This window comes from Onychostruthus taczanowskii, unplaced genomic scaffold (assembly GCF_017590055.1).
Source record: "Onychostruthus taczanowskii isolate IOZ18803 unplaced genomic scaffold, ASM1759005v1 scaffold77, whole genome shotgun sequence".
Lineage (NCBI taxonomy): Eukaryota > Metazoa > Chordata > Aves > Passeriformes > Passeridae > Onychostruthus > Onychostruthus taczanowskii.
In genome coordinates this window covers 4,030,188-4,045,269 of record NW_024505561.1, presented here as the reverse complement: position 1 = coordinate 4,045,269, position 15,082 = coordinate 4,030,188, and the positions used below count along the sequence as shown (strand labels likewise).

At 40.1% G+C, this 15,082-nt stretch overlaps 1 protein-coding gene across 1 annotated transcript in view; it reads left to right on the top strand.

Annotated features, from left to right (window-relative positions):
- Nucleotides 1-256: 256 nt before the first annotated feature.
- STK24 (serine/threonine kinase 24) overlaps nt 257-15,082 on the top strand; it is a 50,352-nt gene continuing 35,526 nt past the window's right edge. The window contains exons 1-2 of the mRNA XM_041423428.1: nt 257-540; nt 11,620-11,850. Of these exons, the coding sequence (XP_041279362.1) occupies nt 499-540; nt 11,620-11,850 (273 nt within the window). The 5' untranslated portion in view covers nt 257-498. The remainder of the gene's footprint in view (nt 541-11,619; nt 11,851-15,082) is intronic.

Here is a 15,082-nt window from a genome sequence, read left to right as displayed (position 1 = left end):
CAGCTTCTGACAGCAAGCCAAGCGCTTCCTGGCAGCGCAGCCTTTGGCGGAGCACCGGCCTTGCGGTGCCTTCCCCGGGCCCGGGCCCAGGGGCGGCGGGAGCAGCGCGGCCCCGCCGTGTGGGGAGCCTGCCGCGCCCATGGCGGCGGGCGGGCAGGTACCGCGCACGGCAGGCGGGGCCGCCGCCGCTGCCGCTCCGCCCCCTTCGCCTCCTCCTCCCGCCTCAGGTTTGTCATCGTGTCGCCGGCACGGCCCGGAGGAGGAGGAGGGATGAGGGAGTCGCTGCTGCCTTTGCATCCGTGACGGGGGCCTGGAGAGCCTGGGCTTGGGACGGCCCCTTTCCCACCGCCGGCGCACAGGCGCTGCTCGCCCGGGGGAAGGGCCAGGAGGAGGAGGACGGCGGTGCTGTGTGTGAGAGAGCGTGGGGATGAGCTCAGCTCTGTGCCCTGGAGCCGCCTGAGGAGACCCGGCTGCCTCCCAGCCTCCCTCGCCGCCGCCATGGCTCACTCCCCCGTGCAGGCGGGGCTGCCGGGGATGCAGGTGAGCGGCTGCCCCAAGGGCAGGCACGGGCACGCACCCGGGGCCGGGCTGGGTGTCAAGCGGGGATTCCCGGAGCTGGGGGGACAGGGCGAGGGGAAAAAGCGCCTCTTGGCCCTGGCTCGGCCGCGGGGGCTGGGCTGGGGGCAGAGGAGCGGGATGGAGACGAAACGTGCTGTCAGCGCCTGGCGTGGAGCCCAGCGAGGTCCCTCCGCCCGGCGGTCCCTGCCTGCCTCCGCCGCCCTCCATCCGTGCTCGGCAGCCGCTCTGTCGCTGCGGGCGTGCGGAGCGGAGCGGGTGGCCCCCTCCCCCGGCCGGGAGTTCTCCTCGGTGTTTTAATTCCTGAAGGCAGCTGCGGCTCAGTGGGCGATTTTCGGCCCCGTTAGTTTGAGGTGCGTAGGGGAAGCATACGTACAACCAGTCCGTACAAGCAGGGCCTGGAAATGTTGACCTTCAGCGCATGCTGCAGTGCCCATGTCTGTGGTGCTGCTCGGTGGTGGGGGCTCGGGGATCGTGTTTGGCTCCTGTGTTTGATTCCGAGAGTTGGTCAGCTGCTGTTGTTATGCGGTGGAATGTGCTCGTTCTGTATCTTAACTATATATTTGAAATAACCTAGTGCGTTTCTGTGCTGGCTGAGCTGGCTCAGTCTGAGCCTCCCCCCCCACACCTCGTTTTTCTTGGTTTGAATGGAAGCTGCTGCCAGGAAAACATTAAGGTCATTGGTATCTGTGTGTTGTTACTCTAATATTTCCCACATCTGATTAGAAACTTTCTTGCCCTTACCTCCAAAGGAATGCATTCTGAATGACATGTAAGAGTCTCTCTCAAATTTGTTCTCTGGATTGAAAGTGTCTGTGCATAATTTGGTTTAAATATTGATTTACCGTGGTTTGTTTTATTGTGAGTCAGGATTCTAAGTCATGAATCTCTTTTCTTTCCAAAATCTGAGGATTTGAATTGAAAATGTTACATGCTTAGGCACAGCATGAATTATGTGCTCATACATAGTACCGGATGCCCTGTAGCCTAGGTAGGCCCACTCTCTGAGCTAATTAATTTACTGCTGTGTAGGTCCTGCTGTTGAGAGTTCAAGTTCACCTTCCAAATATGAGCAGTTTGCTGATTGCCAGAGACAGAGGAATGAGGGTTTCTTGGTTGACTATGGATATTGTTTGGGTTTTTTTTTATTTCTTTGAGACATATTAGAAATAAGACAACTACCTACTTTGAGACAGAACCTATAACACTTTAGCATTTAAAATCAGATTTGTAGCCGCTTGGAAGGGAGGGAATGAAGATTATTCCATCAGTATGCATGTACTGATGATGTATGTCACTGCATGATTCAAGGACCTGTGCTTTTTATTGACTTGATTTATTATTTGCTTTGTAGTACTGTTAGCTGTACTAAATGCGTGGATCTTCAGGGTTCTTGTTAGTCCATGTAATTTGGGGCTTTGCTTCAAATAGTTTTATTCAAAATGGTGGGGTTTTTTTTCATGATTTTTATTCTATTACTATGAGAGTTGCTCAAGTGTGAACTTTCATGGTCTAAAGAAAATCCCCAGAACACCAAACTAGATATCTGCTGATAGGTAAAGGCATTAAGTCTGTGAGTAATGTGAATGCTGCTTACTAATTGTCTGTGCCCAGTTCAAGATGTCTGTATCCATTTCCATTCTGTCAGAATATATTGCAGTTTTCTAGCGGTCTGTTTTCAGTACATGATTCTCTTTGACTTTACTTCCAAATAAATGTTCAAAGAGTAAAGTGCATACAATGTGTGACATCTGCTAAGATAAGAACAAGATTTGGGACTTTTTTGTTGTGTAGAAGAGAGGAATAGAGCTTAGTTCTCTGGGTTATAATTAAATTGCCTAAATCACGGGACTATCCTTTTTCTGTAGTGTGATCCCTCCTCCCCACCTACCAGCTTCTGCCACAAACGGTGCAAGCAGTGTCAGTGACAAGTTGTGCAGCTTTCTCTGACATTCTTTGCTGTGCTCACACAAGAGAGCAGCCATTGTGCTTGTGTGAGCAGGGTAACTTCTTGGCCCCAAAAAATTACTTGGAGGGACATCACTTTATTAATGCTGTTTGGCGTGAGCATGTTAGTGTCAGCAGAGCAGAGGAATAAAGGATTGATATATTTCTCCCTAAGTAAGATGTCTGATCGATGTTTGAAGAGTGATGCATAAAATGAGTGGGTAGAGAGTGAGCCAAAGGAATGAAAAACTGTGGAGGAAATGTAGGATGGTGCTGGAAGGTTGTCAAAACCTGAGATTCGCTGTCTGCTGCACAGTGGGCATGTTGTAACCTGAATAAAAACAGAGTTGGGTTTTGACCTAAATTTCTGTGTGTGCAGTTTAAGTTTGGACTCAAAGTTTTTGCTGTTGTTGTTTTGAGGGCTCTGTATAGATACAAGTTTGAGTGTGCAGGGTGAAGCTGCATCATGACTAAACTGAGGATGTGTTGTCTTGCTTCTTCATGCCTTATGGAAGTGGCCTGGGCAGAGTGTTTGCCTGTAAATGTGTGAGATTCCTGCAAGACTGGTTCGGAGTAAGTGTATGTATACGACCTTGATTTTTTAGACTGGCCTGCATTTTAAGGCTGTGGTAAGCTTCTGGAGCTTCTTTCAGGAAGCTGTATTTTAAATCAAGTACTGTGTTTATAAATTTATGGTAATAAATTCCTGTGGTGCTTTAAAATTCCATCATCTTTAAGACAAGCCTCTTCTGTGTGATAAATCCCTTTTTTTATCTTCCTCCCTTTTCAGTTGTTTTTGTAGCAATAACAATGTTTATGCAGTAAGTTATTTTTATTCATTCTTCATTGTATTTTCAGTACAAGAGCTACAGGTTCTTAATGCAAAATGTAAATAAGCGTTGACATTCAAGCTGTGTTGCTTCAAGAAATGCTAGAAGTTTAACTAAATTTAAGTGGGAACTTGACAAATGAACAGAAAAGGTTTTTAAGCATAAAGGCACCATTTTGGGCACAGAAAGTGTCTGAAGTGTCAGTTTGCTGGAGACTGGGAGGGTGTTTTGGGAAATGCTGCTGTTTACTTGTCTATTTCTGCTCTGTTCCCAAGATGTTCACTTTTGACTGTTGTAGGAAAAGTGCCCTGGCCTAGAGGATCCATTGTTCTGATCTGGCATGGCTGTTCTTTCGTAGTTACACACTATAGGTATTACCGTGTTCCTTATTGTAACTCATTCTCCTTTTACAATAAACTGTTTTAAGTACTTCCTGTGTGAGCTCTGTGTTTGGTGACTGCAAAATATTGTGTTGCTAAATCAAAGGCACTGTGGAAAGGCCACTTAGCTTCTCCCGCTTTCCATTTGCAGCTTCTGTGTAGGAGATTAGCTTTTTAGCTTTCCCCAGTTTTTTGTTTTTTGGTTTTTTTTTTTTTTTGGGAGTTTGTGCTCACTGTTACCGTTTATGTTATAGTTTGACAAAACCTTGCAGTAACTCACAGCACCTAAATACTGGACAGATCCTTGGATTGTTATGATCTTGGCTAATCAATTTTAAAATATCCTGAATACAGATGTCATGGTTCTGTGACATATTACAAGCCCAGCCCTTGGGTTCCAGGACAGAAGAGTATTATTTGGTGAAAAAGAAGTGGGCATCTTCTCTCTCTGTAGTCAAAGGCTGTTTCAGTGCTGTGTAAGAGATGTATGGAGCTGTTTGAGAGTCAGGAAAACCTATTTCCATTGTGTGGCCTTCCAGAACAGGTAAATAGATGTGGCTCACGGCGACTGTGTCCTTCAGGTGTCCTCATGGACCAGTCACACTGGGCATGTGTTGTGGCAAGTTTCATGTGTGTGTAAGGTACCCTCTTACCCAGCTGGCATCTTTGTTCCCAGAGAGACAAAAGGCTACTGATGCAGCAGACACATTTAAATACCGGGCCTTGTGCTAGGAGTGGTGTACAAAGCTCTGATGTCAGCTGTTACATAGTGGCATCTTTTGTGTTTCTGAAGTAGAAAATGTATCTTGGCTGCATTTTCAAAATTTGCTTAAATTCTTCTCATACTCCCTTTCTTGTGGGTGGGATGGGAAGGGGAATAGAAGATGCACAAAACACTGATGGACAAAGTTAACAAGGCATTGAATATAAATTAATAATAATAAAAAATACTGCATCCATCCTATAATAATTTGGTCCCTTCTGTACAAAAAATAACGTGGACAGCTGGAGAGGATCAAGAGAAGGGCCACAAAGATAACTGGAGGACTGGGAAGCCTTTCACATGGGAGGACTGAGAGAGCTGGATGTGTTTAGCCTTGAGAAAGGATGGCCCAGGAGACCTTATCACTATGTTCCTGTATTTAAAAGGTATCTGAAGAGAAGAAGGAGACTCCCTTTTTACTAGGAATCCCATGGAAAGATGAGGGAAGAGAGGTACAAATTACACCTGGGGAGGATTCTGATTGGACACAAAAGAAAAATTCTTCACAATTAGGGCAGTCAGCCATTGGAATAATCTTCTTGAGGAGATGGTGGGTTCCCCAATGCTGGACTCAAAATTTTAAGTCTTGCCTGTTGGGCTGCCTTGTCTAGACTGTGTTTTTGGACCAGAAAGGTTGGACCAGGTTTTCCTTGAGATCCCTTCCAACCTGGTGCCCTATGACTGTGATTGGTTTTGATCTGGTTATTGCTTTTGTGATGATCCGCCTTTTGTGGAGTACCGTTTAATTTAGAACACAGATGCTCTGTGTGCCTGAAACATTATATTTTGTGTGGATGCAGCTTTATAACCAAAACTGTTTTTACTTGTAAATTCTTTGTTGATCTGGGTAAATTTCTATGTGCAGGTATGCACAAATGTCAGACTGTGCTGTTGTATATTAGTACAGAACTAAGAGCCTTCTGCAGTGTAACTTGATAAAAAGTGAGGCTTGAATCAGGAGAATTTGTTGTATTCATAGTTGCTCTGCTTGGCAGCTTCTTGAGACAGACATCTGGGTTTTGTGTCAGATACAATGGGTGCAAGAGGAGTCTCCCCTCAAACTATGGGATTGCTGTAGAACCTAAAATTCGCTATTTTTCTTATTTTTCTTAAGTAGTATTAATACAACATAACTTTCTAATTGCCTCTATTAGCATTCTTTATTCAGCCATTGTCATAATGATGGGGTTTTCCCCAAAGAGCTACTTTTTAATTTTTTTTTTTATCAGTAGGGGGTTTTCCCCAAAAAGCTTTTTTTTTTTTTTTTTTTTTTTTTTTTTTATCAGTAGCTTAACTAATTAAGAGTGATTTTCATCAAGGAAGTTTTAGCTTTTTAGCAAGTGTAAACAAGTGAGAGACATTATTCTAAAACTGTTTTTGGGACATTTTTCCTTAGCTATCTTTCTCTTGGTGTCTAAAATGCATCATGTGTTTCACTGCCATATTGTACATACTGCTGATACTTGTGTGTTGTTTTCACTGCGTGCCCAAGGCATGGAGGGATTTTTAATTGCAGTAATTTACAGTTTAGAAGTGTAATGGATGGAAAGGAGGAAGTCAGGTACAGCATTATGAAAGTTTTTTGTGGTGATGTGCTAAAAACTCAGAAAAAATTCCAATTAAATATGTTTTCTGGAAGCAGGCTACAGTTAGGTAACTATTTATTTTGGAATTAAACTCTTAGGGGTGTACACTAAGCAGTTTTCTGAATGAAAAATATCAGAATGTTTTAGACTGATTTGTGCAGGCCACATTGCACCCAGAAAATATTGGTTAATTAGAAATTTGGAAGCATGCTTTGCATATTTGTGTTACTGTTAAGAAATTGAATATTTTGTGTTCTGAATGTAAGATAAGTGCACCTTCCTTGCAAATAAGTCTAAAGAGAGTTATACAAGGGCTGAGGAATACTTTTATGATAGGCTAACTTGCTTACACCCTGTTTCATTATAGGTAGAAATCAGAACAAGAGTTAACTGTGTGACAAATAGGAGTATTAGTAGGCCATAGTGATTCATGCTAAATGTTTTTACCTTCAGTGTTTGAGATACAAGGTTTACAGCTTTATTTTTTGCTTCCTCTCTCCCCTGTTTCAACCTATTGAAGTTTCACAGCAAAATTTATGGCAGTTGATCCTTTTTCTTGAGAGTTAAAAGTATCGCTATTGCTAATTCTCCGTATTTTTGGCATATTGCATTTCTCCCAGAAAAACGCAATTTCCTTATTGTAGCATGTGTCTGAATTGAATAATTGTAGTATTGGAGATGGAAAGTGAGAAATATGGAGTGTAGTTACACACAGTAAAATTTCCAGCTGCCCAGGCTTCTCTTTTCCATGTTAAACAATCCCCAGAAATCTCTGAACCTCTTCAGATTATCATATTTTGGGTTTAGTCTTGATAAGGAATGAGAATTGGACTGAAAAATGGGAAATTGATTTGGTGAAATGAAAAGTATACAAAATGAGATGTTAAAAGATGATTGTCTATTTCAAACAAGCTGCAAATAGATGTAACAGATCTGCAAGTACAATCAGTTCCACAGTAAAGCTTAAGAACTTGAATTGTGGAGATGCTTTATAATTCTTGTAAGTTAAAGAGAAATATTTTTAATGCTTTCTAGACTAACTGGAACAACTCTTCATAAAACGAGGTTAGAAATAAGAAGTGGAGTGAGATGTGGAAAATGACTCAAAGCTCTATCTTCTCTCAGAATGTTATGGATAAAGTTGGATATTACTAGTTTAACTTACAGTGACATTTTCTATTGAGGTTTGAGGGACAGTTAGTGTGGATGAGAATTGGGGATTCATAAAAATAAATACTTTGCAAGATGTATGTAATCCTGAGTGTGAAGAGGGTACTGCAGAGGTGGTGTCAGGCGATGACTGAAAAAGACAAAATTTAAAGTCACCTGTTATGTGTGAGAGGCAGTGCTGAAGAACTGTGCAACCCTGGGGATTGGAATTACTGAACAAAAGAGCATAAAGTGCAGCTTGTCATAAGTATGAGTGCTACAAAGAGCTGAGAGAGACTTTGTAAAAGTCTGGCAGCTCATTAGTTGGAAATACAGAGCATTAGGAGGAGGTGATTTGGTTTAGTTGGCTGCAGCTGAGCAATGAGACCAAATTGAACAAATAGGATCTGAGAATGTAGCGGACTATTTTTATTCTGTAGAAGTAGGCAACAGTGTTGTTAGGTACTAAGAAGAGTTAATTTTAAATGGAGTATGTTTTTCTGGCTGATTAAGGTCAAAAGTAATGAATCTAATGTGGAACAAGTACAGAGAGATTACTCAAATTATTGGATGAATGGTGGCTTTGCTTATGGTGAAAAGGACTTTGTTCTGCATGGCTGAACAAGCTGGACTGTGAGACAAGATGGTTGCAGTTTGTGTTCAGAAGTGTGAAAAACTATTTGAAATAAAAAGCAAAGTAATTCAAGTGTCTGTGTAAATCAAAAGTTCTGGAATCATTCAATCTGAATGCTCCATAACTTGTTTTTAATCTGTATGTATTCTGTGATAAGCTTTGAAAAAAAATGTTGTAGCGGTAGAGATCTAGTTCTTTATCAAGGTGATCAGGTTTACCCATTTGCAGCAGATATTGATGTTCTCATCTGTGGTTTCTAGCAATATTTGATGGGCTCCATTACATGAAAATTCTTTTATCAGCTTCCATTATTTTAATATTAGTAAGAATAAACTCTATGCTTAGTAAAAGTTTGCAAAGAATAGAATCAGCAAAACTATAGCGACACTGTCTGTGGAAGTAATTTTCTCTGTGTAGTTGTGTAGAGAGAATATTTATAAAGCTATTTGTTTATTTTGTCTCTGTTGGAAGTATTTAGAAAACCAAGCAAAATCAAATTTGGCAAGAAACCTTTCCAGATGTGATTTTTGGAAAAAAGGGTGGGAATTGACCACTCATGCACTTTCAGATTCAAGCAGTTCATTATGTATCTGGAGACCTGATCTCTATATTTTTTGAAAGACAGCAGGTCATTAAAGAAACCAGCTCTTAGTTCTTGCAAAAACACAGGTTGCCAGTGGTTTAAGGCTCTCACTTCAAACACCTGGTGTTCTGAGAAGAAAACTGAGATTTTTCTTACAGAGCAAGAGGGTGTTGTTTGGGTTTTTTGAAGAAACTGTTACCTCCTGTTACTCAGAAGAAAATTCAGGAATGGCAACTGTTGCATTTTAGAACAAAGGAATGAATTTACAAAAGTTGTGAACTGGGAAGGAAGGGTTTGTTTGTTTAATAATTAGGATTAAAATGTTTAATTCATTTCACAGGAAGCTTCATTATTGATAATGATTTTGATCCCATTAAGTTATTATTGAACAATTAACATTGCAAAATGGCTGCAAAATTTTGATTATAAAAATTTAAGCGAACAGTTGTTCCCTTCTTCTTTGGTCTTCCAGCAAGTTATCTTCCTCACTTTTCTGTAATTGTCAATTCTATTTTACAGTTGTCTTTTAGAACTGCCAGCCTAACACCAGAATCCCAGGAGCTTGACACTGTAGAAAAGCTGTGAGGTTCCTGAAAGTCTCTGAAGACTGCGGTGCTCTGAAACAAGGAGCTTTAATATATGATAGTCATAGATTGTTGAGGGGAAAAGGGAAAATAGGGGGTGTGCACATACAGCCAGGAGAACTTAAAAAAAGCTGCTGGCAGGTAGCTCTTGCATTTTCTCCATATGAACAACTGCAGTGCACTGCAACTGAGCAGTGCTGGCTTTTTAGTCTCAGGAGGTGAAACATGGTATGTTTTAGGCAGCTGCAACTGGGATTGGTTTGTGGTTTACCCAGATGCCTTTGTGATGATGTAATGCTCAGATTCCTGTGGCTAGTGAAAGGAACTAGAAGGCTTGTGTGGTTGGATTAGGTGTGCACAGCTCTCTACAGCACATCATCTCAAATTCTAGCACAGGATGTATGAAAGTGTAGACACATAATTGTTTTCCACAAGGGAAAACATCTGATGCTGGTGTTAAGGTTATTTTTATTCATGAAGAGTTCTCAGAGAAGACTGGTTTGAATATTGAGAGCAGAGCATTCTGTGAGGCATGAGAAGAACCAGTAAGCACCATTTGGTTTGTAGGTTAGTGATCTCTTAGAAATTGTGTCTCTTGAAGTGTTGGTATGGGTTACTGTGCACCTAAGGGATGACTGTGGGAAAACATGAAGTGCCCTGGTCTGGTTTCTTAAGCGTGAGATACATAAATATATATATATATTTTATGTAATAGTTAATAGTGTGTAATAGTATGTTGTTCTCTTTACATTGAAATTAACGGAGGAACAAGCTGCTTTTGGTGGAAGGGATGTGGATCTTTTGCTCCATTCCTTTAATGGCAAGAGGGTGATATAACCCTATGCCCTTCTGTTTGCTTCCCAAAACTGACTTTGGATAAAAGGATGGATCAGTAAGATGTAAAGCAGGGGGGATTTCTTGGGGCTGCTGAAGTCATGCAGTAGGTACACTTAGAGTGTTTTTGCTTGGGGCTGATCTCACGAGTGATGTGTTCCTGGAATGATTATTTGAAAGCTGCAATGTCTTACAGCTGACTTTAAAGTACTAAAAGTTGAACTCCCAGTTTGTGCCAGATGATGATAAAGTGCTTTGAGAACCAAGTGGGTTTATCTTTGGGTTCAGTCAGTCCCAGCTACCTGGTCCTCAAAACACCTCTTTCAGCTGTGAAATTTAGATACCTCTGGAGAATCTGTGTTCTAGGCTATCTTCCTCTTGCAGCTGTATGGATTAAATATGTAACTTTGAGATGTGAGAGCAGAAAAGTGTAGATGAGAGGTGCTTTATAAGCTAAATTCAATTGTTAAAGAAAATGTTGTTTCAGTGCTTGTCAGTGGTCACCTAGAAATTCTCATTCCCCTCTTCATGCTACTACACAGTTCAGCTAAGCATAAACCTGTGGTTTTATGTTTATTTAGGCATTACTGAATTCTTCTTGTATGAGCCTTTTTCTGTATGAACTATGTATTTTCACTTTGCTAGCATTAGTGTCATCCTTTTAAATACACAAATGTCTGAAGTCTTTTGAAGTATTAATTTTATTTTTAAGGACCAGATTCTAAATAATCCTGTCCTGTTTTTCTTAATTTTATGACTATTCCCTCTATTTATGACTTTTTCAGTTTAATCATAGAAAAGTTTGGATTGGAAGAGCTCATTAAAGGTCATACAGTCCAACCCCCCTGTAGTTGTAATGTATGTATTTTTTGTTAGCTAGTGAGACTCCATGCTGTTAGATTAGAAGGTATACTGTGGAACTTACCATCTGTGCACTGAAAGTGAGAAGCAATAGTGAAGTGAATACTTAATAGTGGAGAAAAAGCAAATGTGGTGGTGTGGTCCACCTCAGTCGTACATTTGCATGTTTAGGTGAGCACTCGTGGCTTTTGTGTGACTGCTAACATCAAGAAAGCTGGGAACAGCATGTTTTCTAGGAGTGAATGACTTTACACAACTGAGAGATGAAGAAAAAGATAAATCCTGATTGAGAAGACCGTGGCATCAGGGAGAGGGAGGAAGCATGGCTGTTCTTGCAGGTGATCCTTAGTAAGAGAAAATTGAAGAGGATTGTTTGTCACACAAACAAAAGGAAATAGTGCTCTGTGCACTGAAGAAGGTGAATTAAATCCTTGGCAGGATGAGATATGAGAAAAATACGAAAGAGGGATTCTGGGATCTAGGAGAGAGCCAATTTAAAGAGAAAAGGTTAGACTGAAGGCTTACTTTTATGGGTAGTGGTGTTTGATCTATTAGCTTTTAATAAAAACCAAATCTTTGTAATGATCTTCCTTTCTGGATACTCTATTGGCAAAGAAAGAGAAATTGAGATGGCACTGTTTTCTGTTGCCAAATAGGATAAAACCCCGACACATGGACAGTGTTAAATTTGTTCTTTATGTACAGCAAAATATAAACATATCAGTGTGTGCATATAAGGGATTTAGAGCATAATTTAGACAATTATATGGAGGTGGAATAAGGTAGCTAGATAAATAGGAATATGCAGAATTTGAAGCATTTGTTGCCTTTAAAAAAACATATTTTGTTACAAATAATGAGCGACTTGTCTTTTTATATTTCTTTTTAACAGACTCTGAAGGCAGATCCAGAAGAACTGTTTACGAAACTGGAGAGAATTGGTAAGGGGTCTTTTGGTGAAGTTTTTAAAGGAATTGACAATCGGACTCAGAAAGTTGTTGCTATAAAAATTATTGACCTAGAAGAAGCGGAAGATGAAATAGAAGACATCCAACAAGAAATCACGGTGTTGAGTCAGTGTGACAGTCCATATGTAACTAAATATTATGGATCCTATTTAAAGGTAAGATACTCACAGATGGTGGTGATTTGATTTTACAGGTAATTCTTTTCCAGGCTGTCCAGTTGTGCCTGTTTTTATTGGTGAGGTTTGTCAAACCTCAGTTGACGAAAAATATATTTTTGTTCTTTCAACGCTGAAGAAAGAATGTGTTACTGTATTTTGTGAAGTGACAGAATTTCATAAGAAAAAAATGCACGTCTATTGCTATTTCTGTACAAAAACCCCTTTAAATAACATGAGTTTGTTGAGCTGTAATATGTTTAGATTCTCTTAATATTAGTTAATTTAAATTCAGAAAATTCAACCTAAGTCTGCATTTGAATTATCAAAACACTAAAAGCAATTAGTATCAGCTGTTTTGTGAAGCTTGAAATTTTTTGTCAAGGTTTGATCCCTGATCATTCTAAGCTCTTAGGTTATTCTTCTGAGGAGACTGAACTCAGCCTTAATCTGAGTGATTTAAAAATTAAAATCTGAAAGTAAATAATTTTGCACATTATACATAAGTGAAGCTAATAATGGAAGGGGTTTCTGTTAAATGTCTTGTGAATCTGTTTCCCTTTCCTCCCACTGCCACATTATTATTATTGTCAGGATTTGGTTTGAAGTGTGCCAGATAGTTTGCTCTTTTGTTAAGGTTTTCTTTTTTTGTAATTGTTTTTGATTGGATGGATGTAATGATTTATTTCATCTTTAAGGTAGTGGAAGTATCTGGAAGCTTTCGGTATTACTTTATTCCTTGGGCACACTGTGTTCCCATCTCAACAGCTCTTTCTTTTATGAGAGTGAGATAAAAATCTAGATAAGATTGTTGTCTTGGCAGGATTTGAAGTAAGAAGTAGGCAGAAAATACTTTATTCAGTCTGCTTTTGCTTTTGTAGAAGTATTCTATTTATCTGCAAAGACATGAAGGTTCTGAAAGGGGGACCCTGCTTTCTCTCTGTATTTCTGTGATTACCAGTTGATTTCCAAAGAAAAAAGGACTTTTTCTGGATCTGGGATATGCGTTACTCAAATGAAAGACAGTTTTTCCTTTCTTCCTTGTGCTCTGAACCAGTTTGCTTGTATATCTTATCAGTGAAGGGCTTTGGTAATGGTTTTTAGACCTGATAACCTGTTACCATAGCTGGACTTCTGTGTTAGGTATGGGTTTGATCTCAGAAGCATCAGAAGGTAGTTAATTGAGCACAGTAAATTGGATAAAGTTTTCCTCATGGCTTCTACCACTGCTTTTGAAATTGCACTGTCAAGGACTGATAGTTAAATGAAGTATGGCAGCTGCACCACTGTGCCTTCCTGGTCTGTTTGCTCTAAACAGTTGTAGCCCTTCCCTGTGACATTCCAGCTGTGTGAGCTGTCCCATCATGTCTTGGTAATTGCAATAAGATCAAAGCCTTGTAACTGCACAGAGATCTCAAATTCCTGCTGCTTGTTCCCTATACTGCCTTCATTGGTGTGCCAGCACTTCACAGAAGTATTTGAGTTTGTGTGTGGATCAGTAGGGGGTGCAAGGGAATGTCTGTGGCACAGTGACACAGTTTCCTCTTCTCCCACTTTTAGTTCAAAGCTCCCTTTACCAGGTTGGCCATTCTGTTGGCAAAGGCTTATGTGACCTGTTTCATGAGGTGGGTTCTATCTCTCCAGTCAGGAGAGTTCCAAACCAAAATCTTGTTGCCAGCACCAGTGGTGCAGCCAATTTACTTTGTGAATCCATCTACTTCTCCTCTCATCATTTACCCAAACTGGCATAATTAAGGAAAAGGCTACCTGGGCCTCCAGACCCCTGATATTGAATGTGATGGTTCCTATTACCCTTGTTGTTTGTGCCTACATGAGAAACCAGCAAGGGGTGTTAGCTCTTACAGGATAAGAAATAGAATATAAGAAAAAGTCTGATGGGAAAACCTCTTATTAGTTTTAAAGATGTGTATAAATACAATAAGGCTGAAAAAGAAAATCTAGTGTTCAAATTTGAACTAAGTGAATGTTGATGTTTTTTGAAGGTGTTATGGCAGTGGTTGCTTTTCCTAGTGAAAAGTGAGAGGAGATTGTAGGGCTCTGTACCCTGAATGAGTTTGGCTGGGTTGAAGGGTCAATATGGATTCTTGTGCTCATTGTTGTGAGGGGGACCTGATACCTTCCAAATCCCTTTTTTCTGTTCAAGTGTAGTAGCCTGTGAGTTTTTCAGCTTGTGTCAGCGTTCCAAGATACAGCACCAATAGTGCCTGTGTGTGACTCAGATACTTTTGCAGTGAAGTACAGCTCTTTCTACAGTTAGTAGAATGTGAAGCTACTCATGTACTCATTGCTTCAGTTCTTTGTGAATGTGTGTTGCTTGTAAGACACTTGCTACTGCAGGACTTTTGGTCTTCAAAACAAAAAGCTGATTTCTTTATGCTGTTAAAAATTAATGTGTGGTGGTTACTAGGTGTTCCTGATAAGTGGGAGAATCTGTGCAAAAGAAACGTTTTGCAGTTCTATTTGCTTTCTAAAATAAGGGTAAGGTCTTGTTATCAGGTAGAGATATTGTGTCATCACATATATATACACACACACACAAAAGGGATTATATTAATATTTAAATGAATTGGTTCATATTCTTGGCTAGAAATCGAAGTTTATTTGCTGCAGGTTTCTATTGTGCTTGGAAGCCAGGACTGCCATATGTAGTTCTAAGGGTCTGACCATGTTTTAGCTCTGTTTCTGACAGTGCAGATAATCCGTCACTGAGAATGTTCAACACATTAATTTTCCATGTGTTGAGTGATTAGGAGACAGTATTTCTTCTGTGATTGGACAGTTTAGCAATAATTACAAGAAAGATAATAATGTCTTGTCACAGAACAAACTTCTTTGAAGTAAGCAAGTAGGAAAACAATAGGATCTCAGTTTATATTGCCTGCCACTTCACCAGTTATCATTCTCTAGTCTGTGCAGCCTCATGCCTGTTGACCATGTTTCTGATGGATGTTAGATGGAAATACTGTTTGTAGGGAACTCTTAATTTGATTTTCTGCTAATTATTTTGGCTGACAGATTGAAATTGTTTTTGGAATTGCTATCCTTTCTCTAAGTCGGCAGATTGTTTTGGGCTTGAGTTTTTTGTTTATTTTTTAGTAAACCAAATCATCTGTTTTTGAGAAATCTTTATATTGTTCTTCATTCTGTGTTACTCCACACCTTCTTCCTTTAAGCTAGGTGATTTTATATGCCAGTGTGTACAGGAACCTGT